The 25182-nt window shown below is 41.0% G+C and overlaps 1 protein-coding gene and 2 long non-coding RNA genes across 3 annotated transcripts in view; 2 read left to right on the top strand and 1 right to left on the bottom strand.

The window, feature by feature from the left end:
• Window positions 1–395: 395 nt before the first annotated feature.
• Window positions 396–3771, top strand: LOC146697864 (uncharacterized). The gene is made up of 4 exons (XR_014923439.1): window positions 396–1157; window positions 1515–1665; window positions 2037–2122; window positions 2711–3771. It is a non-coding gene; the product is annotated as an uncharacterized LOC146697864 (long non-coding RNA).
• A 12674-nt stretch (window positions 3772–16445) lies between these two features.
• Window positions 16446–17518, top strand: LOC146697863 (uncharacterized). Its single transcript, XR_014923148.1, has 2 exons — window positions 16446–16905; window positions 17015–17518. It is a non-coding gene; the product is annotated as an uncharacterized LOC146697863 (long non-coding RNA).
• A 4414-nt stretch (window positions 17519–21932) lies between these two features.
• The window catches only part of fnbp1a (formin binding protein 1a), a 40739-nt gene continuing 37489 nt past the window's right edge, over window positions 21933–25182 (bottom strand). The window contains exon 18 of the mRNA XM_085476647.1: window positions 21933–22912. Within this exon, the coding sequence (XP_085332773.1) occupies window positions 22884–22912 (29 nt within the window). The 3' untranslated portion in view covers window positions 21933–22883. The remainder of the gene's footprint in view (window positions 22913–25182) is intronic.

The following is a 25182-nucleotide window of genomic DNA, read 5'->3' as shown; positions in this document are numbered from 1 at the left end:
CAACCATAAAATCAGGTCTTTTACATCAATATACGTTTTGTTTTTTTTAATTACAATTGTGGGTGTCACATCAACGTAAATGACATTTCTGGGGAAAGAGTGATTTTAACAGAAACATGTTTTATTTCAACATCTATTGGTGAACTAAGTAAGAGCAATCCAGGTGTTTTTTTACATACACAAGTACTGTATTCCTCCTCCTCTTGTTCCAATTCTATCCCTTCTGAATACTGTGTACTCTGGAAAGACAACCACAGACTCAGGAGAAGAACTTCTGAGCCAAGATTCAGAGATATCCAAAATAGAAATATTGGAATTGCTTAAAATATGTTCCAGTTGCTCATGCTTTGGTAACATACTGCGAATGTTAATGTGTCCACATACACTGAAAAAAAGGGACTGGCCATCTCTTGGATTTATGTAAGCATCTTGCATGTATTTAACACAATTGCCTCATGTTTTAAAGTTAAATGTAACTATATAGTGTAAAAACTACATGATATGCAGAAAGGGTGTATTAAATTGTTCATATCATGTTCAGGTGAAGTAAGTTAATAAGATAGCAACGTTAAATCTCGTGAAACCACGCGTGATTTCATCTCGCGGGCTTTGGATCGTGGTTTAAAAAAGGCATCCATCTCAGTCAAGTCGAGCAGCCAACTCTACGTTTTTGGTATGTCTTGATTTTTTGAATTAATTTTTACCATATTTCAGCCAAATGTAGTTAAACGTCTAGAGTGTCGCCATGTAACATGCTAAAAAAGAGCCGTTAGCTTATTTGCTGTTTTATCTGTTGTCAAAGAATTGGCGCTTTTTCATTTGAATTTGTCTTTGGCACAAGAGCCGTAATATCACATTAAACCTAATTACGAGGCACTCATAACATAATTTGGTTTTCTGTGTGAATAGATTTGTCAACTGACTCTTCAGTTACATTGTGTATTTACTGCACCGTGGTGTTAGTGAGATTTTGGACATTGAACAGCTTTAGCTAATATCATCAGCGGCATTATGCTAGCTTACATCCCTACCCCTCCTGCCCTCACCTGCTGTCCTTTTGTTTTTGTTTTTGTTTTTTTTGCTGCACATTGAGAGATGACCTCTATTCTGCATTTCACCAGGAGTCAGCTGATGGATTGTGGGTTCAAGGTGTTATGGTAAGAAAGTATATTCTATTTTCGTTTCTGTAACTTAATTATAATAGGTTTTTTATAATTATTAGGTGCATGCATACTCACCCTATTAATACAACTGAGAAATCCAAAATCTGCCATAGGTTTATCTTATACCTGTATGTATTGCCAGAAAGGTGATTACTGGACTCGCATTAATGCACACTTGAACTGAAATGAGGTTGTAACTTGTGGGTTGTTGGGTTGCAAATCAGAAACAAACATCTTTGGATTTTTTTAATCCCATAAGATCTGGAAACACAGTTTTTATTCAACAAAACATTACTGATTAACCAAGCACAGTGCCTGCTGTTATTTCAAAATAATTTTATGTCATTTCAGATAAAATGCAGCATTCCAGTGCATCCCAACCATGCATACAGTCAAGGTTTCTGACGGAGCTGAGTTTTTCTCTGACAGTCTGCTGAAAGTGTTTGCAAAGTGATCGGGGGAACAGTGCACAAAGCTAAAGGATGTAGCTGCCATGATGACAGTAAGAACTTTAAAATTCTTTAACTACAAAGTGTATATGTATTGCATTAGGTCAGTAAAAGATTTTTATGCTACATCCATTGAAACCGTCAACTATTACCTGTGAGTACCGATTCCACTAAAAGGATGCCATAATTTTCGTCATGCATTTACTGGCCCACTGAGAAAAAATTATCTTTTTTTAAAAATAAATGTTCTGGAAACTATATATCCATAAAGTTGATGTCAAACAGGAATTTTTGATATTGCTTTGTAGATGCTGGTGTTGCATGTTGACTGGTTTAAAAAGTCAAGAGTTTTTGTCTGGGATCATTTTCTTCTGTGCTACTGAAAAGTTCACAAATCTCTGTTTTCTTTGTTATAATACTCAAGGATGACATTAATGCTCGGAGTCCCTCATCAAAGTGCTCCGCATCTGTGTGAAAGACAATTGCAACATCTTGGTGCAGGAGTTCATGGTGAGTGTTTTATGAGTAGATTGTGGATTTGCAACATTTAAAAATGCATTTAGTTATCCACTTGATCCTCATTGGACTGGTTAGGACCAGTAGTCCTCTTTAATAATTTGAAGTTCACATGAGGCCTGGTAGTGAACTCGGCCGCCGGCCCTTGAGGCCCCACCCCTGTATTAGGGGTCACATCAGTGTGAAAAAACTTTAAATTTGTCATTCTAGTGAACAAAGGAAAATCCCACCAATATTTACATTAGCTTTTGTTTGAAAAAATGACCAACTGACCAACAGCTAACCAAATTGTGGGGCTGAAAGTCTAAATTCTAACATCTTCTGAGTGACATAACCTGGATTTCTGATGGGCCGGTGTCTTTCTAACAAAAACTAATGTAAAGCATTTGAAATTATTATGTTTTTCACCCTCTCTTAGAAACTCTGTTAGACCATGAATGGCAGCATGGCAGGCCACTCTTTGGCTATAGCTATTTACTATGTTGCTTGCATTGGTTTAAATTACTCTAACATTAGAACTGGTAGATTCAAAAGAGATGAGTTTAAAAAGGAATCTTAAAGAAATGTTTTGTGTTTAACCAGGACTTGACTGAGGCCACTGCACAGATTGAGAAAACCACAATGAACATCTGTCTCCAGAGATGCGCCAGGCAATGACTTTTCTGATGTTGTTCTTCAAGATCTGGATAACGTGACCTTTGCAGTAGCCATGCTGTTTGGACCTTTTTTATTCCTTCAACATGAGTTACCCATCACAACTCTGCTACACTTTTGAGGTGATTCAAAGGGTGGTAATGGAGTTGGATGCAACTCAGCTCTCAAGGAAAGCTCACAACTAAGACAAAACTGCTCCTGCAACGAAGCTCACTGTTATGCATGTGAGGTGACCAGCTCTAGGTGAGAGGACATTTAAATCTCACACTTGTTCTGCTGCATTTTTGAAGCTCAATTCCAGGAACGGATCGCAGGTTTCATTTGTATATACTCTGCAACTGCCATGAGGACAAGCCGTTTTTTTTGTTGTTTGTTTTTCCTTTTGCTCTGTACAAGTTCTGTTTGTCTGTTTGGCAGCATTTTTAAATTTCTCTTTGTATTTTTTCTTTCTTTTACTAGTGAAGAGATGTAGCGTGAACAGTTATACAGTCTAAATATCCCATATGGGTCGTGTGAAATGGTATTTTCAATTTCATTCAGTTGAAGTAAAGAACGTTGAATATTTCTAAGTGTGCTGTTTTGAACCAAGATGTCACAGTATGATCAGTGCTGTATTTTTTGACAGTCACTGTATCAATGTTATTTTTGCGTCTCTTGAATAAAGGTTTTGACCTGCAAGTGCTAATTTCTTTAGTTATTGGGGTAAAATGGGTAATGTTAATAGGAAGGTGTTTGCCAATTCAGTAACCTAATTTAATGTTAATGGAAACTAACATTACCTCAAATTGTTTAGTTATAATTGTTGTTTAACTGAATCTTGATGTCAGAGGCCTTAAATAGAATGTTTTGATTTGTTCTTTCCCAACATTTTTCAAAAGAAACAGTCTAATTTCTTTACTGTGATTGATTCCAGAGAACACGGAAGAACTGACATTATTTAACTGTTGATTTATATAGATTCAGTGGAGGAGTAATGTCAGTTTAATTCTTTACCTACTGTCAGTGAAATTAGACATTTTGTTTTGAAAGGTTACTGGTGGATGCCAGCAACCATCTTGGAAGAGAACAATACAATCTGTTATAAGGCCTCCATTTGAAAATTGTGTATTTGATACTAGAATATAATAGCAAAATGTAATTTGAAGATAACATGTAGTATTTAAGTGACCAAGTAGTATTGGGTAAAAGTTATTGAATCGTGTTGGGATAACGTGAGAAAATTGTGAAGGATTAAAATATTCCAAGAGCTCAAATTACTTCATCAAAACATGTTTAAGTCACATTTTATCAACACAAATTGCACAGGTTTATTGAACATGAATAAATTGTGTTAATTTAACTCAATTGTTTAAGTTGCTGCCGAAGCAAAACATCTGTGTGCAACAAATGTCCACCATTGAATTAAGTAAATCCAACAACATATTTTTTTCAGTGTAGAAGCCCCTTTGGTTTATTTTTAGTGTCCCTGATTACTTTAGCCTGATTAAATGTCTTGCAGATCTTTGTTCCTCTGTAACTTTTAATAGCAGGATATCTTGTCCTTTTGTTGACAATGCTATGAGCATTTAATGATGAGAAACCTTTTACCGGAGACTGTAGTTGGGGTACAGCAGGTGGGGGCCCAGGCAGCTGAGATGGAGGCCCAGGCAGCCAAGGTGGAGACCCAGGCAGCCGAGGTGGAAGCCCAGGCAGCCGAGATGGAGGCCCAAGCAGCTGAGGTGGTAAGCCAAACAGCAGAAGCGGAGGCCCGGACAACAGGGGCGTAAACACTATTAGTTGCATATGTAGCCTTACTAACTGGGACGGTGGTTGGAGCACAGTTAGTTGAGGTGGAAAGCAATGCAGAGATAGCTGTGCCCATAGGCTAACTAGGCTAATTAGTTGTAGCCAGTCCAAATCACTGATGTTTGAATTAGGTCCAGGATTTAGTTCTATATCACCAGCCAAAAGTAGCATCAGTATAAGTTTCAGAATCTCCAGGGACAATTGTAGTGTATTTAATTGTTCATGTTTACCTGGGGGTGGTCTAGCATGACCAAAATCCAAGAATCTTGTGAACAAAAGATGTTGACTCCATTTGGCTGGAAAAATGGTATAATTATCCAGCTTTCTTGGACATGTCGAACTCCACAGAAGATAAAAATGTATAAAAACAAAAAGACAAGTTGATGTCAAGATCCAGGGGTTTTTAGATGTTTTTTTAGGTGTGTTTTTTGGCAAAAGTACAGGACCTGCCAAGCTGTGTGTCTGCACCCTAGCAGCCATCTTGAATCATTTTTGCCCTCCGATTGGAGTTGAAATCTGCTCGATATTGATTTCTCTTGTTCTGTTTTGCTATATCCATTATTGGGTCTTGTTAAGCACTTTGTGATTTTACAGCTTGAAAGGTGCCATATAAATAAAGTTTTAACTTACTTACTTACAAACAGGGTGAATATCTGGTCCAGTGGTCCACAGCCAGGACATGAGTCCACGTGAATCGAGAGTGCATTAAGGAGTGACTGTGTCTGTTTTTTGTTCCTGCGTTTGTACCGAGGAGTGTTTGGACTGTGACATTCAAGAGCTGGTGTTCTCTCTTGGTGAGGTGAACAACATCTTCAGATTAAATTATAAACTACATCCAAAAGGAAACATTTTCAACCTACCATAGCAGAGTTAGAATTAACCTGTGTTTAGTGTTTGGTTAAACTGTATTGGGGTTTGTTAAGGCTTTGGTTGACATTTGGTAAAAGTGAAAAAGCTAAGTGAGACCGTTCCTTTAAAATAAACACGATGTGTGAAACGCATAAGCTGCTTCACAGGACACATTCACACTTACAGTTACATAAAAATGTTTAATTCAGCTGCAGAAAAATGTTTCTTATCAGATTTTAATCCTTAAAATATGTATGAGAACTGCACGAGTTACAGACGGACGGGTTAAGGCACAAACACTATTTCATGATCTTCAGACTGAGGGAAAACCATCAGCAGGAGAAGAACAGATGGAGGAGGAGGAGGAGGAAATGTATTTAAATTAATAATCATCTTCCTCATTGGGTTGTCATGGAAACAACATATCTATCTGCGGGCTCCTGTGTGTTGAAACCTGCTGAGTACCATCTGACACACACGCACGTTGGACAAAGACCAACATTTCTGTGAGAGGGGAGGAAACGAGGCGTTTTTGTGAAACCAGAATCAGAATTTTCATCATATCATTATATCAGCAGTCTTAAGCAGCAGTAATTAATTTGGGAATACCTTGAGATTAAAATCTCTTTTTCAATCTGACCATTAGAGCACACGGTTACAAAATGAAAATTCAATTTGAATTCAATCGAGGATGAAAATTTCTAATGTGAACAGACAAAAAAATAAAACCAATCATAACGAGCAAAGAATCCAAAAATATTTCACTTTTTCTTTTTCAGAACTTACTGAATGATCTTGGAGGAAAGGAGAAAAACATAGCAGATATTTCCCCGACAGGGATGACACAGGTCGACCACCATCACACTGCCCGCTGCATCGGCGTGTCTGAACTGCCTGACTGTCACTTGCTGTTTGATCGAGGTGATGACCTTTGGTTCATTTTCAGAGCAGACGGTTTTCACCCAGCAGTCTCGACTCTCTTAGAGATATTTTCACTCACTGTTTGAAGGCATTAGGACTCTTTCTTGGAGAAGACTGGCGGTGAGTCGTTTAGTTTACTAAAGAAATATCACACATTGGAAGTCATCTGTGGAGAAAATTTCCCCTTCGTTATCCCGTTTTTTGTTTTTTGTTTTTTCACCAGGAAAGCACAAACATCACTCCACTTCCTTCACTTTTCCCTGAATTAAAACCAAACACTCCATAGCCTGTGACATGTAAACTCTGGGCTAGAAATACAGATGGCACCTTTGAAAGCCTGCCAGTTTACAGCACTGACCCATAATGCACTGCACACATCATGATGGCACTCTGCTAGTGGACTTTCGCAGGCATAAACATCCTCCACCTACACCTGAACATGGTGGTTTCTTAGCAGCTGTCTGACCGTAAAGGCCTGATTCACACAGTCTCCTCTGAACATGTAGAGATGTGTCTGCTACTGGAGCTCTGTGTGGCATCTATCTGGGCTCTGATCTGAGCTGCTGTTAACTTGTGATTTCTGAGGCTGGTGATGAATGTATCCTCAGCAGCAGAGGGGACTCTTGGTCTTCCTTTCCTGGGGCATCCGCATGTGAGACAGTTTCATTGTAGAGCTTGATGGTTTCTGCGACTGCACTTCGGGACACATTCGGAGTTTTAGCAGTTTTCCAGACTGACTGACCTTCAGTTCTTAAAGTAATGATGGGCTGTTGTTTCTCTTTACTTAGCTGATTGGTTCTTGCCATAATATGAATTCTAACAGTTGTCAAATAGGGCTGTCAGCTGTGCACCAACCTGACTTCTGCACAACACAACAGATGGACCCATTAAGAAGGCAAGAAACTCCACCAATGGACCCCGACAGGCACACCTGTGAGGTGAAACCATCTCAGGTGACTATCATGAAGCTCATTGAGAGAAGGCCGAGGATTTGCAGCACTGTCAACAAAGAAAAAGGTGTAATCTAAAATGTAAGACATGTTTAGAGTTATCAATGCTTTCTTTGCTACATAGTTCCATATATCTTGCTTCATATATTTGATGTCTTCAATTTGTATCTACAATGTAGAAAGTAGCAAAAATAAAGAAAAGAAATCAAATGAGAAGGTGTGTCCAAAACTTTGACTTGTAGTGTATACATATACATACTCACATATATTTATATCTAAGCTATCTAAATAATATTTCTTCTACCTTGTGTATGTTTTGTGTATGTGTATGTTAATCACAACAACAGTTGCTCCAAGGTGCTTTATATTGTAAGGTAGACCCTACCTTGGCTGTAGCTCAGGTGGCAGAGCAGATCGGCTACTAATCAGAAGGTCGGTGGTTCGATCCCAGGCTGCCTCCTGGCTGCATGCCAAATAACCTTGGGCAAGATACTAACCCCGTGTTTGCCTACTGGTGGTGGTCAGAGGGCCCGGTGGCGCCAGTGTCCGGCAGCCTTGCCTCTGTCAGTGCGCCCCAGGGCAGCTGTGGCTACAATGTAGCTTGCCATTGCCAGTGTGTGAATGTGAATGGGTGAATGACTGAATGTAGTGTGAAGTGCTTTGGGGTCCTTAGGGACTGAGTAAAGTGCTATACAAATACAGGCCATTTACAATAATACATACAGAGAAAAACCCAACAACACTGATGTAAGAGCCAATTAAAGGTTAATTTTATTGGTACTGGTAAAATGATTAGAGGACAAATATATATGTTTGATGTTAAGAGTATAATTCTAGTTGATTTTAAAATACTGTTTGTTAAATGTATAGAATAGAGAAGTGCAACATTCTAAAGCGCTTTTTAGTATTTTGAGCTTCCGGCGCACTGTAGTTACGTAGTTGAGGAGTTGGATAAGCTGGAAGCGACACAGTTTTTTGACCGAGTCTTGCCATGTAAACTAAAAGTGTCAATAAACATATTGTTTGCAAGAAGGATACTTGGACTTGCTCGCGTTTCAATGCATGTTGCCGGACTGACTCCTAACGGCGGTACAGAAAAGTGAAATAGAGACGGAGTGCCGCCGCTACATAAGTCAAAAAACTAGCTTCACTGACATGTGGAGGATCGGCTGCACGGCGCTCGGACGGAAGGGAGCAGCCTAACGGAAAGTAAGAGGCACTGCTTAAGGATGCTGGCACCAAACCGGATAATTCTTTGGATTATTCTGTAGAAGAAGGTAACAAACTCTCTTATTACTTCGTGCAGTAAGAAGAAAAATACGTTTTTCGGAGGCTTGTTAAGTCTGGTGGAAAACGAAAGTGAAACTTAACTGCGTGCTATCGTCAAACCCGATCTCTTTTTTCTTTCTTTGTCTGTGGGACTGCATGTTGTAAAACAAGATTTGATGCAGTCTATGCGGAGTTTTTGGCATGTTATGAAGATGGTTTACACTATGTCTATTAAAGATTCTAAGCAGAAGACAAATAGTGCATGCTACTTGAGCCAATAAACCCCTGCAACTTATAAGATGGCGGAGGAAAGAGAGGTGGGAAGAACATGCAAGTTAACAGAGAAAGCTTTGGAAGAAAAAGTACACAGATGGATTGCCTTAAGAAGACGAACATTAGGAACAATCACAGGCAAAATAAAGGAGATAAAGATAATGATGAGTGATGCTCAGAACCTTCAAAATGTGAATGAAGTAATGGAAAGTGACTTTGCATTGGCTCTGAATGAGTTTCACGGTCACAATAACCAGGTTAAGAGCCTTTTGTCTGAAGAAGAAAAAATATTTGACCAGGACAATTGGTTTGAGCCCAAAATGACATCTATAAGAGAGTTTATGCAAACAACAAAGAAATGGATCGCAGAGGATCATAAGCATATGATTCCAAATGAAGCTGAGCAGCAGGAGCACATTACAGATGACTTGGAAGAAGCTGTTAACCCAGATGACAGCGCATCACAGGTTGGAGCTAGAAAGGATGCACTTCACAGCTCGCGTGGGTCTCAAGTCAGCCGAGCATCTACAACATCTAGAGTTTCCTCCACTCGTGCTAAACAGGAGGCAGAACACGCAGCCTTGCTGGAACGAGCCGCAGCATTGAAGAAAAGGCAAGAACTTGAGTTGGAGTTGGCCAGGATTAGGCAACATCTTGAGCTGGAAACAGCAAGAGTCAAAGCGGAAAAGGAAGAGTTAGAGTTGGAGACTGCATTAGCGGAAAGTCAAGCAAAATTAAAGGTGCTCAAAGAATATGAAAGATCTGAAGATGGTCTGAGCAGTTATGTGTCAATACAAAGATCGCAAGGTCGAGGAGTTAAAAAGGAAAGAGTTGGCATAATGCTCCCACAACAAGCTGATGTGAGTAGTCACGCTAATTCACAAGTGCAAAACTCACAGGTACCACTACTGTCTCATTCAGTCTCCACTCATGGGCTTAATGCTCACGTTGACAGAAGTGATGATCTATTGTCAGTCATGCAGAAACAGAATGTAATCACTGAGTTACTTGTGAAACAGCAGCAGTTGGCTCAGTTGCCATCAAAGGACATTCCTGTTTTTAAAGGTGATGCACTACAGTATAAGGCCTTCATAAGAGCCTTCGAACATGCAATAGAGCAAAAGACTGATAACGATCAAGATAAGCTGTATTTTTTGGAACAGTTCACTGCTGGCGAACCACAGGAGCTAATTCGCAGTTGTGTACACATGACTCCTAGCAAAGGTTACCGTGAGGCCAGATGGTTGCTACATAAGCACTATGGAGATGAGCTAAGGATCGCAAGCGCATTCATTGAGAAAGCACTCAAATGGCCACAAGTGAAAAATGACGATGCAAAGGCATTAAATGCCTATGCTATGTTCCTGACTGGCTGTCGCAACACCATGGAGGATGTTGAATTTTTGGAAGAGATGGATAATCCAACCAATCTACGCACAGTGATATCCAAGCTGCCCTACAAAACCAGAGAACGTTGGCGCGTAGAAGCATTTGAACTCCAAGAAAAGAGGGGCAAAAGAGCAAGATTTGCAGATTTGGTGAACTTTATAGACCGCCAGGCTAAAATAGCTATGGATCCACTCTTTGGTAATATCCCAGACAACCGTGCAGCGACAAGTGGAAAGACTGACCAAAAGGAAAAATATCCAGCAAAGAAGGAGTTTCGAGGAAGCAGTTTTGCCACCAACATTTCCGCCGAGAACAAAAGACTGCAAAAAACAAACGTTAAAACTGAGAATTCAATCAAGACAGTGAGTGCCTTTGAGAAGCCATGTTTGTATTGTCAGCAGCCTCACACTCTTGCTTCTTGTGGCAAGATTAAGAATCAACCACACAAAGAACGTGTGGATTTCTTAAAGTCAAAGGGACTCTGTTTTGGATGTTTGGTTTATGGGCATCTCAGCAAGTTCTGCAAGCGCAGAATGGAATGTAAAGAGTGTTCACTAAAGCACCCAGACATTCTGCACATGGGGAAAAAAGAAAGTTCTGTGGAAGCAGAAAGGAAGGATGTTACTGATGGTAATGAGGCACCTTGTGCTCAAGTTCCTGTCAGTCAAGAGACTTGTGGGCTTACAGGGGCCGGAGAAGAGGAGTGTGTGCTCTCTATAGTACCAGTCAAGATTAAATCTAAAATGAGTGATAAATATATAGAGACATATGCCTTTTTGGACCCGGGAAGCACGGCAACATTCTGCACGGAAGATCTACAAAGGAAACTGAATGTTAAAGGAAAGCCTACACGGATACTTCTAAGTACCATGAGTCAAGAAAAACCAGGAGAACAGAAACTCATGAGCAGTTTTGTTATATCAGACCTGGAAGTGTGTGGGTTGGAAGATTCCAAGTTCGTTGACTTACCCAAGGTGTTCACTCACACTAGTATACCTGTGAGTAGTGGAAACATACCCAAGCAGTCAGACATCCAGAAGTGGCCTTATCTACATGAAGTGAGGCTACCAGAGATAGAGGCTAATGTAGACCTGCTTATAGGAGCCAACTGTGCAAAAGCAATGGAGCCATGGCGTGTCATTAATGGACAAAATGGAGGTCCTTATGCAGTGAAGACCACCACTGGTTGGGTTGTGAATGGACCCATAAGAAAAGAACTAAATGACTCAGAAAACAAAGAACCACATTTCTCAGTGAGCCGAATCTCCTTAGTAGAAGTTGAGAAGCTACTGGTCCAACAGTATAACATCGATTTTTCAGAACGTAATTATGATGACAAAGAGGAAATGTCACAAGAAGACAAACAGTTTCTACGAGCAGTAGAAAAGACAACGACCTTCGAAAATGGACACTATAACATTGGATTGCCACTTAAGAATGAGAATCTTCAAATGCCAAACAACCATTGTGTTGCGGAGCAGCGGATAGCATGTTTGTTCAGGAAGTTTAAGAAGAATCCTCAGTTTTTTGAAGATTATAAGTGCTTCATGGAAAACATCATCACCAGGGGCTATGCAGTTCCAGTGCCAGACCACCAGTTGAGCCGTGACGACAACAGAGTGTTCTATATACCACACCATGGGGTGTATCACCCGAAGAAGAGAAAGTTACGGGTCGTGTTCGACTGTACGGCTTCATACCAGGATATGTCTCTAAACAAGGAGTTACTGCAGGGACCGGATCTGACTAACACACTGGTGGGTGTTCTTTTAAGATTCCGTGAAGAGCCAGTAGCGCTGATGGCAGACATTGAATCAATGTTTTACCAAGTCAATGTACCAGAAAGGGATGCTGATCTTCTTCGTTTTCTCTGGTGGCCAGATGGCAAGCTGGATGAGCCCATGAAGGAATATAGGATGATGGTGCACCTCTTTGGAGCTACTTCCTCACCAAGTGTCGCCTCATATGCGCTAAGAAGAACGGCAGAAGATCACAAGGAAGAAGCATCTCCAGAAGCTGTTCAGACAGTCCTGTGCAACTTCTACGTAGATGACTGTCTTAAAAGTGTAGCTACAGAAGAGGCTGCAGTGAAATTAGTCAGTGATCTTTGTGCTCTGTGTACCAGTGGAGGGTTTACATCAGGGGTGCCCAATCCCAGTCCCCGAGAGCTACCGTCCTGCAGCTTTTAGATGCATCCTTGTTCCCAAACACATGAATCAAATGAATGGCTTGTTATCAGGCCTTTGCCAAACATGATGGCATGCTGAAGAGATCAAACCATTTGATTCAGCTGTGTTGGAGTAGGGATGCATCTAAAAGCTGCAGGATAGTAGCTCTCGAGGACCGGGATTGGGCACCCCTGGTTTACATTAACAAAATGGACAAGTAACAGTAGGAAAGTGTTGATGTCAATTCCTGAAGAACACAGAGCCAACGAGGTGAAAGATCTGGATCTTAGGCATGACACTTTGCCAGTTGAGAGAACTCTAGGTGTACAGTGGAACACAGAAACAGATAACTTCACTTACACTATAAGGTTGCAAGACAAGCCAATGACACGAAGAGGCATTTTGTCAGTCATTAATTCAATTTATGACCCTCTTGGCTTTCTAGCACCAGTCATCTTGCCTGCAAAGCTTTTGTTGAAAGATCTCTGTAAAGAGCAGCATGGTTGGGACAAGGAGATCAATGAAAAGCATGCAAAAATTTGGAAAAAATGGAAAGAAGACATTGTACTCCTCTCCAACTTCCATGTGAGTAGATGCCTAAAGCCTACAGGTTTCGGATGCACTGTTGTTGCGCAGTTGCACCATTTTTCCGATGCTTCAGATTACGCATATGGAACTGTCTCTTACCTGTTGATGGAAAATAGACAAGGCAAGAGACATTGTGCCTTTCTCATTGGGAAATCCAGAGTTTCTCCGCTCAAGCAAGTCACAATTCCTAGGCTTGAGCTGACTGCAGCAGTGATTTCAGTGAGGATGGACAGATTACTGCGACAAGAACTTCAAGTTCCTCTGCAACAATCAGTCTTTTGGACGGACAGCACAACTGTGCTTATGTAACCACGGTAACCTCTGACCCCACTTCCGCCAGTCCCTTTATTGTGGCGGGAATGAATCCTGTATAAGTTCCGGGTCAATCAGCTGCATGTCCCTGCTCCTCTGGCTGCTGTTGTCCCTGTGGTTGGCGTACTTGTCAGATCACGACAAATTTTGCACTACAGGCCAGTTGACAGCGTGCAATAACCCGGCCGATTCATTCATCTTTACACTACCTCACACTCGACTCAACGGTGAGTTATTTGTTTGTTTTGTTTTGTCACAATTAATGTACATGCGGAGCCGCGATCGCACATCCTACAATGCCGGTAAGCTAATGCTAGGCTAGCGACAGTAAGTGCAATTACTAGTGTCATCTATTGAATATTGTTGTTTTTGTTTATTCCATTATGGCCTAATGTTGATTTAACGTATCTAGAGTTGAATGAGTGATTTGATTTTTGTAGTTTTGTCCGTTTTGGATGTTTTTTGTTACTTTTCTGATGAAATGCCGAAACGGCCTATGAGATTTTGCATTGAGTTAAATTCCATTTACATTATTGAATCTGTTGCGCAACACCTGTGATTAAATGAGTTTTGTAAATATATTTGATTAACTTTGGATAATATTTATTAGCTTTAACGCTGATATACTTTGATGGGACCCATGAGAATGTCTTTCTATAATAGTATTTAGAATGACATTCATTATAAGAGATGATGGTTTATTGATTGTTGTATGAAACGTGGCATTGATTACTTGACTTTGTTATTTATGGATTTATGTATTTATTTTGTCACAGCAGTAGAATGCTGTTTCATTTTCTTCTGTGAATGATAATTTCTGTTTTTTGACCTTGTTTAGGTCAGGTTTTTTTTGTTCTCCCGCGATCAGCCCTGATCAGCGCGAGATGGCGAGCCACCCGACCACCGCTACGTTGCGGTAGGAATTGTGAACCTATGGACTGAATCACAAATTGTTGACAATGACCTATCACAGGTCCATGGAACTAAACTAAACCACATACTGGACTACACCTCATCCCACCTCCTTTTGGAACCTACTAAGCTGTGTTGTATTGTCAACATTATTTTTGTTTGTGATATATATGCATATGTTTTTATTTCTTTTGTACATCCGTCTATACACTTCTCATAACAAACATAATATATATATATTTGAGCTCTACTTTTGTTTCCTGTGTTTTATTCACACCCTCAGGCTCCATAGTCGAATCTTATTCTGATAGCTCATTGTCTATGAGGCTGCAGTCAGGCGCCCTGGTCCTTTAACCGCGTTACACTTAGATACATTGATAGCGAAACATCTCGCTTCAAAACATTTGTTGCAAATAGAGTTTCACTGATTCGAGAAGCAACCAAGCCATCGCAATGGAAGTATGTGACATCGGCAGAAAATCCTGCAGATCAAGCAAGCAGAGGCTTAAAAGCAAAAGATCTGTTGGAAGGAGGTTCATGGAATCACGGGCCGAACTATCTTCTAGATGAAAACGAATGGCCAGAACAGCCAGTGAGAAAGAAGGAAAACCTTCAAAATGATCCAGAAGTCAAGACTTCAGCAACGGTTAATAATACTGACAGTTGAGGAAGGCATGGAACCAATGAAACGTGTGATAGACTACTATTCGGACTGGAATAAACTGAAAAGAGCAGTAGCCTGGATAGTGAAGCTAAGGAAGGTGCTGTGGATGTTAAAAGAAGAAAGAAAACAGTACTCAAAAATAGTCCAGAAAAACGAAAATGATCCTGAAAAGCAAAAGTTAAAGTTGCAAGGGCACATGAGGACATTTAAATCTGCAATGGGACAGAAAGCGCTTGCTTTGGAGGATCTTGAGGCTGCCGAATCAGTAATTGTTCGTTTCAGCCAGAAACAACATCATGGAGAGGAGATCAAAATCCTACAGAAGGGAGGACAGCTCAGTTGTAACAGCCAGCTGTTCAAATTAGACCCAGTTCTTCGGGATGGGATGCTGAGAGTTGGCGGCAGACTCAATAAATCAGGCTTGCCAGAAAATGCTAAACAACCAGCAATTCTTTCTAAACACAGCAAAATCTCTGAAATCATTTTGAGAGACATCCATCAACGAACTGGTCACTGCGGTCGCAATTATGTGCTGGCGCAATTGCGATGCAGATATTGGATTCCTCAAGCCAATTCGGCAATTAGAAAGATAATCAACAAATGTCAAACTTGCCGTAGGATTTCTGGAAGGGTTGGTGAGCAGAAGATGGCAGACTTACCTGAAGACCGTCTTCTACCAGACAAACCTCCGTTTACAAACACTGGTGTCGACTACTTTGGCCCATTTGATGTCAAGCGGGGCCGGGGTACTGTCAAAAGATATGGTGTCATGTTTACCTGCCTCACTCTCAGAGCTGTGCATATTGAAGTTGCAGACAGTCTTGACGCAGACTCCTGTATCAACGCGATTCGACGTTTCATCTGCAGAAGAGGTCAAGTTACCATCATGAGGTCAGATAACGGCACAAACTTTGTGGCAGCGGAAAGGGAGTTGAGGGAAGCCATTCAAAGACTGGATAACGACAAAATAGAAAGAGTCCTACAACCAAAAGGTATAAAGTGGATTTTTAACAGCCCGGCTGCTTCACATCAAGGTGGAGTTTGGGAGAGACAAATTCGAACAGTGCGTCGAATTCTCAGCGCTCTCTTGAAGGAACAAGTGCCAAATGAAGATTGTCTTCATACAATAATGTGTGAGATTGAAAGCATCATTAATGGCAGACCTCTCACAAGCGTCTCAGAAGACATAAATGACGTTGAAGCTTTAACGCCGAGCCATCTGTTGCTGCTTAAGTCACAGCCCCTCATGCCTCCAGGTGTCTTCAACAAAAATGATGCATACACCAGAAAAAGATGGAGACAGGTTCAATATCTAGCAGATTTGTTTTGGACCAGATGGACTCGTGAATATCTTCCACTTCTGCAGGAGCGCCAGAAGTGGCTGAAACCAAGAAGAAACTTCGTGGTCGGAGATCTTGTGCTGCTGGTGGACAGTTCTTCTCCACGCAACTCCTGGCTCATGGGGAGAGTGGTTGAGACGCTGCCAGACTCAAGTGGAACAGTCCGAAGATTGAAAGTAAAAACTAAAAGCAACATCCTGGAAAGACCTGTTAACAAGTTGTGTCTTCTGGAGGAGGCTTCATCCGAGCGATGAAGAGAAAGAATGTTTGTTCATGGACATTACAATTAGGTTGGCTCTTAATGATTAATGTGTAAGTTAGTAATTGTTTAGTTCTCTCGCCTAACCAATTAGGGGCCGGATGATGTAAGAGCCAATAGCTAGGTTTCATTTGACGTAGACGTGACGTCGACGTAAAGCGCGAAATTTGACTGGCGGTCGGAAGTGAAAAAGATAAGCGCAAAATCACAGACAGACAGTACGCAAAATGCCTATGTCCTGTTGTGTTTACGGATGCTCCAGTAGGTCGACCAGAGAAACTGATAAACGGTATTTTAGGGTACCAAAAATAGCCCAACGAAGAGGAGAAAAATGGAAAATTCTAACCGAAAAACGTAGGAAAAAATGGATTTTAAATTTACGTTTACAGTCGGGAGGAGCAGAGTCTGCCAATGCCCGTGTCTGCAGCGACCACTTCGTCAGAGGTAATGTTATGTTTGCAAACGAACTTATTAGCATTAGGTTGTCGTTAAATTCTCGTTTACTTAGTGCTTTTAAGTTAGTAGTCTAATATTGACTTGATTGGGACTATAGGCTGCCCAAGTGCTTTGGATGACGAAGAGTCGGAGGACTGGGCTCCGACGGTCAATCTCGGCTACGAACGAAAACCCAGATCGGAATCAGTTCTCAAACGAGAGAAAAGAATGAAGCTTAAGGCAGAACAGCATCGATGTGCAGAGGCGATTTTGGATATGCAACAGACGGCTGAGAGCCCGGATTTGAGCCTAGTGACAGTCGAGAACAGGCTACTAACCCTGCCATACAATTGCAATGAGCTGCAATCACTTCTCCATCCTCCTTTGCAATTACCCAAGTCTTCAGAGGTGTCTCGTTAGACCGCTGAGAATGGTTTACCTTGAAACAAACAACTGTCACTCTAACGAAGTCCTAAGGATGTGGCATGTTTGTTGACGTTAAAGCCGCTACCGCTAACTGTTAGCGTGTTTAAGATAAAGCAATATAAGAACAAACACTCACCCTTGCAAACACCAAACTGTATCCATCACGGAGACGTTTTGTTCCAAGGTTGTGGACCCACCCGCTGACAAAAAAATTGTACGCCTCCAGACTCTTGAAAGCTTTCATTTGCTGCCTAGTGTAGTAAGAAGTCTGGAGGACCAAGTAGTTGGTGATATCCACAGCCTCGATAGTAGGCAAATCCTTTACTTCTGTGGTGTATTCGGATATTTTCAAAGAATACGGATCACGTCCGATATATTTTTTAACTATCTGTTTATATCTCTCCCGAGAAACGGGGTCTAAAGTTGCACAATAGCTGCTCTCCTGACTCTCCACAGTGTCCTCCATGTTTACTTCCGCCCTCCACTCAAAAATCGCGCTGCCTCCGCACGTCATCAGAACCACGTGACCGCAACCCAACTGTTAAAGGTTAATTTTATTGGTACTGGTAAAATGATTAGAGGACAAATATATATGTTTGATGTTAAGAGTATAATTCTAGTTGATTTTAAAATACTGTTTGTTAAATGTATAGAATAGAGAAGTGCAACATTCTAAAGCGCTTTTTAGTATTTTGGGCTTCCGGCGCACTGTAGTTACGTAGTTGAGGAGTTGGATAAGCTGGAAGCGACACAGTTTTTTGACCGAGTCTTGCCATGTAAACTAAAAGTGTCAATAAACATATTGTTTGCAAGAAGGATACTTGGACTTGCTCGCGTTTCAATGCATGTTGCCGGACTGACTCCTAACGGCGGTACAGAAGAGTGAAATAGGGACGGAGTGCCGCCGCTACAACTGGGAAGGAGAAACTCCCTTTAAACAGGAGAGCCAGAGATTAATAACAAGAGTGATTCAGTGCAGAGAGGTCTATTAACACATAGTGACTGAAGAAACACCCAGTGCATCATGGGAATCCCCCAGCAGCCTACACCTATTGCAGCATAACTAAGGGAGGATTCAGGGTCACCTGGTCCAGCCCTAACTACATGCTTTAGCAAAAAGGAAAGTTTGAAGCCTAATCTTGAAAGTAGAGATAGTGTCTGTCTCCTGAATCCAAACTGGAAGCTGGTTCCACAGAAGAGGGGCCTGAAAACTGAAGGCTCTGCCTCCCATTCTACTTAAATCAGACGGCTCGATCATGACTTTAGCATCTTCAGTGTATCAATGATTTCATTTTAGATTTTATTCACATTGCCTTCTCATCAGTTACCAAAAACATAAAGCTTAGAGATAGGACTTCTTTGAGCAGTCTTGCATAGTATTGTTTGTAGGTATGCTGCGTGTATTTATTTACTCCTGCCCTGCCGTCTACTTTGCTACTGTACAGTGTGAATTTCACATATCTGGGAATAATAAAGACTATCTTATTGTATCAATCATCAGCTGTTGTTGTAATTATTTTATTGATATTGTTTCAGTGAGTCTCTTATGATGGCTGAGTGAAAATACTTCCCCCTGCTGGTTAAAGTCAAGTACTAGACACGAATAAAGACAGTTTTATTCTGATTAATTCTAAAATGATTCTTTTTCAACTCATATTTAAACTCTGAGAAACCCTGATATCAGCATTATTAGTCATTATTCATCATCACTAAGACATGATTGATACTTCTGATTCATCTGATCTGTTTCTTTTTTTAATTTCACCTTAATTTTACTGACCTCTTAACTTGCTGACTTTCATATTGAATAGATAACTAATGGGTTATAGGTTTTTGTGAAGGTGTTCTATTATTGTGTTTCCTGGAAATAAAAATAAACAACTGGCAGTCTGATTGGAAAGCTCTTTTTTTATTGATCATTTCAGTTTGCTGTGTCTGTGCTTCATACCATGGATAGTCAATAACTGATCAGATTTGATTGGCATTTGTTTTATCAGGTCAGCAGATTATTTACTTGCTGCTTCCACCATTCTTGCTCCTCTGGTCTCCATAATGATACAAGTAATGGAAGTTGGCTCGCATGTGCTGGGTTTCCATGGAAACCATCACTCTGCTCCTGTCTACAGATGTGTTAAAACCATGATGGCGAAACATCCCGCTCTGCAGCATTAGCTCCAAAATCTGACGGGATGTCGCTGCAAAGCAAGTCTGGAACACAGAGACGTTTAAATAACCTCAAAACAACAGTCGCCTCAAGGTGCTTTATATTGTAAGGTCGACCCTACAATAATAGACACAGAGAAAAACCCAACAATCATATGACCCCCTATGAGCAAGCACTTTGGTGACAGTGGGAAGGAAAAAAACCTCAGGCAGAACCAGGCTCAGGGAGGGGCGGGGCCATCTGCTGTGATTGGTTGGGGTGAGAGAAGGAAGACAGGATAAAGACATGCTGTGGAAGAGAGACAGAGCAGGGAGTGCAATGCAGAGAGGTCTATTAACACATAGTGACTGAAGAAGAAACACCCAGTGCATCATGGGAATCCCCCAGCAGCCTCCGTCTATTGCAGCATAACTAAGGGAGGATTCAGGGTCACCTGGTCCAGCCCTAACTATATGCTTTAGCAAAAAGGAAAGTTTGAAGCCTAATCTTGAAAGTAGAGATAGTGTCTGTCTCCTGAATCCAAACTGGAAGCTGGTTCCACAGAAGAGGGGCCTGAAAACTGAAGGCTCTGCCTCCCATTCTACTTAAATCAGACGGCTCGATCATGACTTTAGCATCTTCAGTGTATCAATGATTTCATTTTAGATTTTATTCACATTGCCTTCTCATCAGTTACCAAAAACATACCATAATTTTTCCAGGTGAACATTTAAAATGTATTATATAGGGGCTTTATTTCTTTCTGTCTCTGTCTGTTAAACTCAGTATATTTCAGGTTAGATTCTTGGTGTGAAAGTGTAAATAATGTAAGTAGAAGCATATCTAACTGTATCTGCAGCTCACCACGTTAGATAAAAGAAAAACAAAAAAATCAATCAATCAAAATTTATTTATATAGCACATTTTAAAGACCGAAGTACACCAAAGTGCTTTCCAGTAAAATCATGATACAGATTTTAAAAAATCACAATATAAAATATAAATTACAGATATAAATAAAATAAATAAAATATAAAATAATTACATAATCTAAATGCAAAGCCAGATGTAAATTACCCTAGTTAGCCTTGAATGCCAGGTTAAACAAATACGTTTTTAGATGTGATTTAAAAGACTGAATGGAATCTGATACGCGAATATGAAGAGGAAGAATATTCCATAACCTGGGTGCGGCAACGGCAAAGGCACGGCCTCCTCTGGTCTTCAGCCGAGACCTAGGTTGCACTAAGAGCAGTTGGCCCGATGATCTTAGTGCCCTCTGAGGGCTATACAGACAGAGGAGATCAGCTAGGTAGTCAGGTGCCATATTGTTTAGGATTTTATAAGTAAACAATAAAATTTTAAAATCAATTCGATATTTAATAGGAAGGTTGCCGGAGGTTTCTTCCTGTTAAAAGGGAGTTTTTCCTTCCCACTGTCGCCAGAGTGCTTGCTCATAGGGGCTCATATGATTGTTGGGTTTTTCTCTGTATCTACTGTACAATATAAAGCACCTTGAGACGACTTTTGTTGTGATTTGGCACTGTATAAATAAAACTGAATTGAATTGAATCAAGTTTTAGCGTTATTTTGAAACGAGTATTGTTTATACAGAGTTTGTAATTGCAGAAAAATACTCCATCCGTTTTGGGCAAGTCATTTTTGAGGAGGAAGCTCAGAAAACCCTTTGGTGCTCAACAGGTAAAGAGATGATTCCTTTGAAACTGATCAGTCTCGTTAGTGGGTTTGAATGGAAAGGCTCTGCCTGAAATGGAACAGCATACATTTATCCATCCTTTTGCCACTGACTGTCTATATTTTAAAGCACGGACATGCGATATTGCAAACACAACATGTTTTCACATAAGTTAGATCCAACTTCAGTTCAAAGCAGATTATTACAGCTTCAGTGATTTAAGCTGACAATCCCAGCGCTCCTGTCTGGCTCTCTGAAGGTCCTGACAGCAGCAATCCCACCACAGTTTCTCCAAACTTCCACACTACTCACTGTTTTACTTTGTTAGGTCACGGTCTCCTGTTTAAGGTCAGGTCTTTCCCTGATTACACTCACACATAATTACTGTCCTTTTACATTTCCTGAAGGAAACATTGGATTATAATCTCCTCCTGCACTTTGTATTTGGCTTTAAGGAATCTTCTATAGAACATCTAAAGTCTGTGTCTTTACCTGAGGAACATCGACAGGTTCCAGAGGAAGAAGTGCTGTTAATCAGCTGATTAAAGTACCTGCTGATGTCATTAGATGTAAATCTGTTGATCTGTTGGGTGGTCATGTCACTTACGACTGAGCATACCACAGACGAGTTTTTCCTCTTTTTCCTCTTCTGTCTGATTTAAAAACTTTGCAGGAGAGTCTCAGTGTCCAGGTCAGAGTTTACAGGGGTCAGAGGTCACACACCTCAGAAGCTGACAAGTGTGAGCAGTCTGAATGAAGACAAGTGGCACACTGATTCTGAGTGTACTTTATTTTGAAAGTTTAACATACGGGAAATTGAAAAGAGCATGATCAGCAGACTCACATCTCAATAAAAAAAGAAAAACTAAAACAATAAATAACTGATCAGTATTTCACTATAAAATAAAAAAAAAGGTTCACATTTTACACAGTCAATAACATCATCATCAATGGGTGGGCTAATAGGAGGGGCTGGGTTGTTACTGCCTGTGGTGGGGCTAATATTGGCAGGGCGATAGGGGGCAGGGCTACTCCTGCAGCTACAATTTGTATTTACATGCAGTCGACTTGTCTGTTTAAATGTCACTTTAGAGACCACGCCCACAGTGATTTCACAATAACCGTGGTGACCACAACATAGTCGATCATTCAGCTGATCAATAAAGTCCTCACATGAAGAGTTTGAAGAACAAAGTTCAAATATCAGAAATACATCTTCATCTTTTCCACAAACACAAGTCAGCGTTCAGTTATACATCAGAAATGTTTGGAACGGTGAATCATTTCTTACTACAATCATCTCCTCTGATTTATTAACTGATTGGTTTCTCCTTGATCTCCGATTTGTTTGTGATTGGGTTCTAATTGGTCTCTGACTGGGTTTTCATTGATGTGACTGGTTTCACATGGATCTCAGATGGTTTCTAATTGATCTGACTGGGTTGCATTGGCTCTCCAAATGGTTCTGGATCTGACTGGCTACTCATGGATCTGTGATCCGATTTCCCATTGATCTCTGATTGGTTTCTCATGGATCTTTGATTAGGTTCTGAGGTTTTTGTCTCTCAAAAAAAAAAGAAGAAGAAGAAAGCAGTCTTCCAGCTGACTGGTTGGTTGAGATCCTGAAAAACAACACTGTTCAATGAAAAATTGTTACCAGACCTCCTCTGAGCTCTTACATCACTTCCTGTGGAGAGACGTCTTCACTGGTCGAGTAACTCGCTAGACTAGCCGACTATTCTGCACAAAGCCTATAGGACAGACAGAGAGGGAGAGTGGAGAGAGAGAGAGACAGGTGGACAGGCAGGCAGATACGTTAGAACAGACAGAGTGAGACAGACTGCTGCTGAGAACGTCAGCTAACCCTAACACCACCATTTTATAGCAATAGTAATTAAAGCTGCAAGCAGCGATGGGAGGGCCCTCGCACCCCGCCCCGCTGAGCCGTGCTGAAAACCTCCTATACCCACCAGGTGAAAACAGAGAATCCGACATAACCATATGTCACACTGTATATAGCATGCGTGGGAAACACAGACTAAACTTTCACCCAGATTGGATGATGGTTCTATCCTACTGCGTATTTCCTGTTCCCAGTAGCCGAAACTCTAAATATAGCTGACAAATAGCATATCACTGTGTTCAAGCCTAGACTATCATCATGCCTGTGAAGGTTGGGAGAAACTGGAAAACGTATCCTGGAGTTACAGCAGCGTTGTGCTTTGTGGTGAATGATAAAAACCCGGTGTGCTGCCATGACTGCAGCACTTCACAACAACTAAAAAGCTTCACAGTTTAACATCACCAGATCTTTTGATTCCACTCACCAAAGATCCCGTTGATCTGATCAGGGCCCTAGAAGGAGTTTGTTAAAGTACGAGGCTTGAAAATGGCAAACTTCCTGTTGGATTTAGAGTTGTATATATTGATGTTGCACATGAGGCTGCCAAATTTCAGACTCATACATTAAACATAGTGCAGAGACTGCGTGTTTGAAATTTTGCAGGGGGCGCTGCGGAGCCATTTTCCAACAAGTGTTTAGAGCTACAGACCTGGAAAGCGGACTCACATGGACGTGTGTGCCAAATATCACGAGTGTTCAAGCTTTCCAAGGCCCTCAAAAGCTGCTTCCTGTTTCATAGTGAATCGCGATGGCACCAGATCGCTCGGCTCAATGAAACTCACAATTTTCACAGTGAAACATCTTGAAACATGTCTGTAAGTGATAGCAAGTCTGTGCTTCATGGCGAAACACAAAAATTCACCATGCCGCCAGGGTCATGCCCACTGATGAAAGCTCACAGTTTTCAATGTATCCCAAGATCAACTCCTTAACCCAAAGTGCAGAACATGCAGTTTCCTGTTCCCTGTAGATGGCACTGTGACCAGTTTCAAATATGGCAGCTGAAATATGTTCATTTCAACAAACGAAATAGGCCCAGGTCTGTAGTTTAGACTGACCAAATATTAAGGTGAACCGATAAAATCCCCAGGAGGAGTTGGCAAAAGTGCCAGGAAATTGCCAAAATGGCATCTTCAATTCAAAGTTCCTGTTGGGTTTGGGTTTAATTGGCCCGCAGACTTCTTCGATCATCTCAACATGTTACACGTGTGTACCAAATTTCATTCATGCAGCTCAAACCATGTGCTGGTAGTACTATCCAAGGTGAGCCATTCCCGACTCTCTGTATGTCAAACCAATGAACCATGAACATTTTCGCCAGACCTGACGAACATGCAGAATTTCATTTGTTCTTGAGCAAAGACGTGAAATAATAATAAAGGGAGCAGACACTCGGTCCCTGACAGGAGGTGAACTGAAGTTCCTCTGCTGTTTTTATTCGTCTGAAAATAATCATGTTGATTTAAAAAACAGATTACAGTTTGAACTAAGTTTTTTTTTTTTCAGATCATCGATCAAGTGAGAAAATAATCAGCACATGAACCAATAAAGGTGAACTCTGGCAAGTTTATCAACGATAACATGAACATAAAACGCGAAACATAAAAAACGACAAACAGAACGCACTGAATGAATTGTGTAAACTTCAGCTGACTTCTGGTTTAAGGCATCATCTCAATTCATTAATTACTGTTTCAGCCCAACCCTGGATATCAATATAGTAGACGTATAGCACGATAACATCCTCGCCAGTGCTAACTGGCTAACAGTCCTCTCTGATTGGACGTATCACAAAGATCTGTTTACTCGTTAACAGAGAAGCTGCTGGATTCGAACAGAAAAAGGCAAAACATCTCATCCCCTTTTAAATGAGGTAACTATGACAACTGTGCCGGCGTTTGAGCGCAGTCTTCTCAAAGCCACAACAACCCCACAGTCCTCCCTGGAAAAGCTGCAGTCTGATGATCACTTTCAGTCTGGCTGAATGAGAAAACGACAGTTCGGCCTCCAGCTGCGTCCACACTCGACGCAATTCGCTCATTGTGAATTACAGACACTTCGGGGCCCCGGGTGACTCCTTAGTCACTTAGTATCAATCAGTCGTGTTCTTCACTCACA

Source organism: Copadichromis virginalis, linkage group LG12 (assembly GCF_057382275.1).
Source record: "Copadichromis virginalis isolate Kocher_CV1m ecotype Utaka linkage group LG12, C_Virginalis_male_GT1.1, whole genome shotgun sequence".
NCBI classification, from domain to species: Eukaryota; Metazoa; Chordata; class Actinopteri; order Cichliformes; family Cichlidae; genus Copadichromis; species Copadichromis virginalis.
Note: the sequence above shows the minus strand (reverse complement) of the source record. Positions and strands in the feature narration are given on the sequence as shown.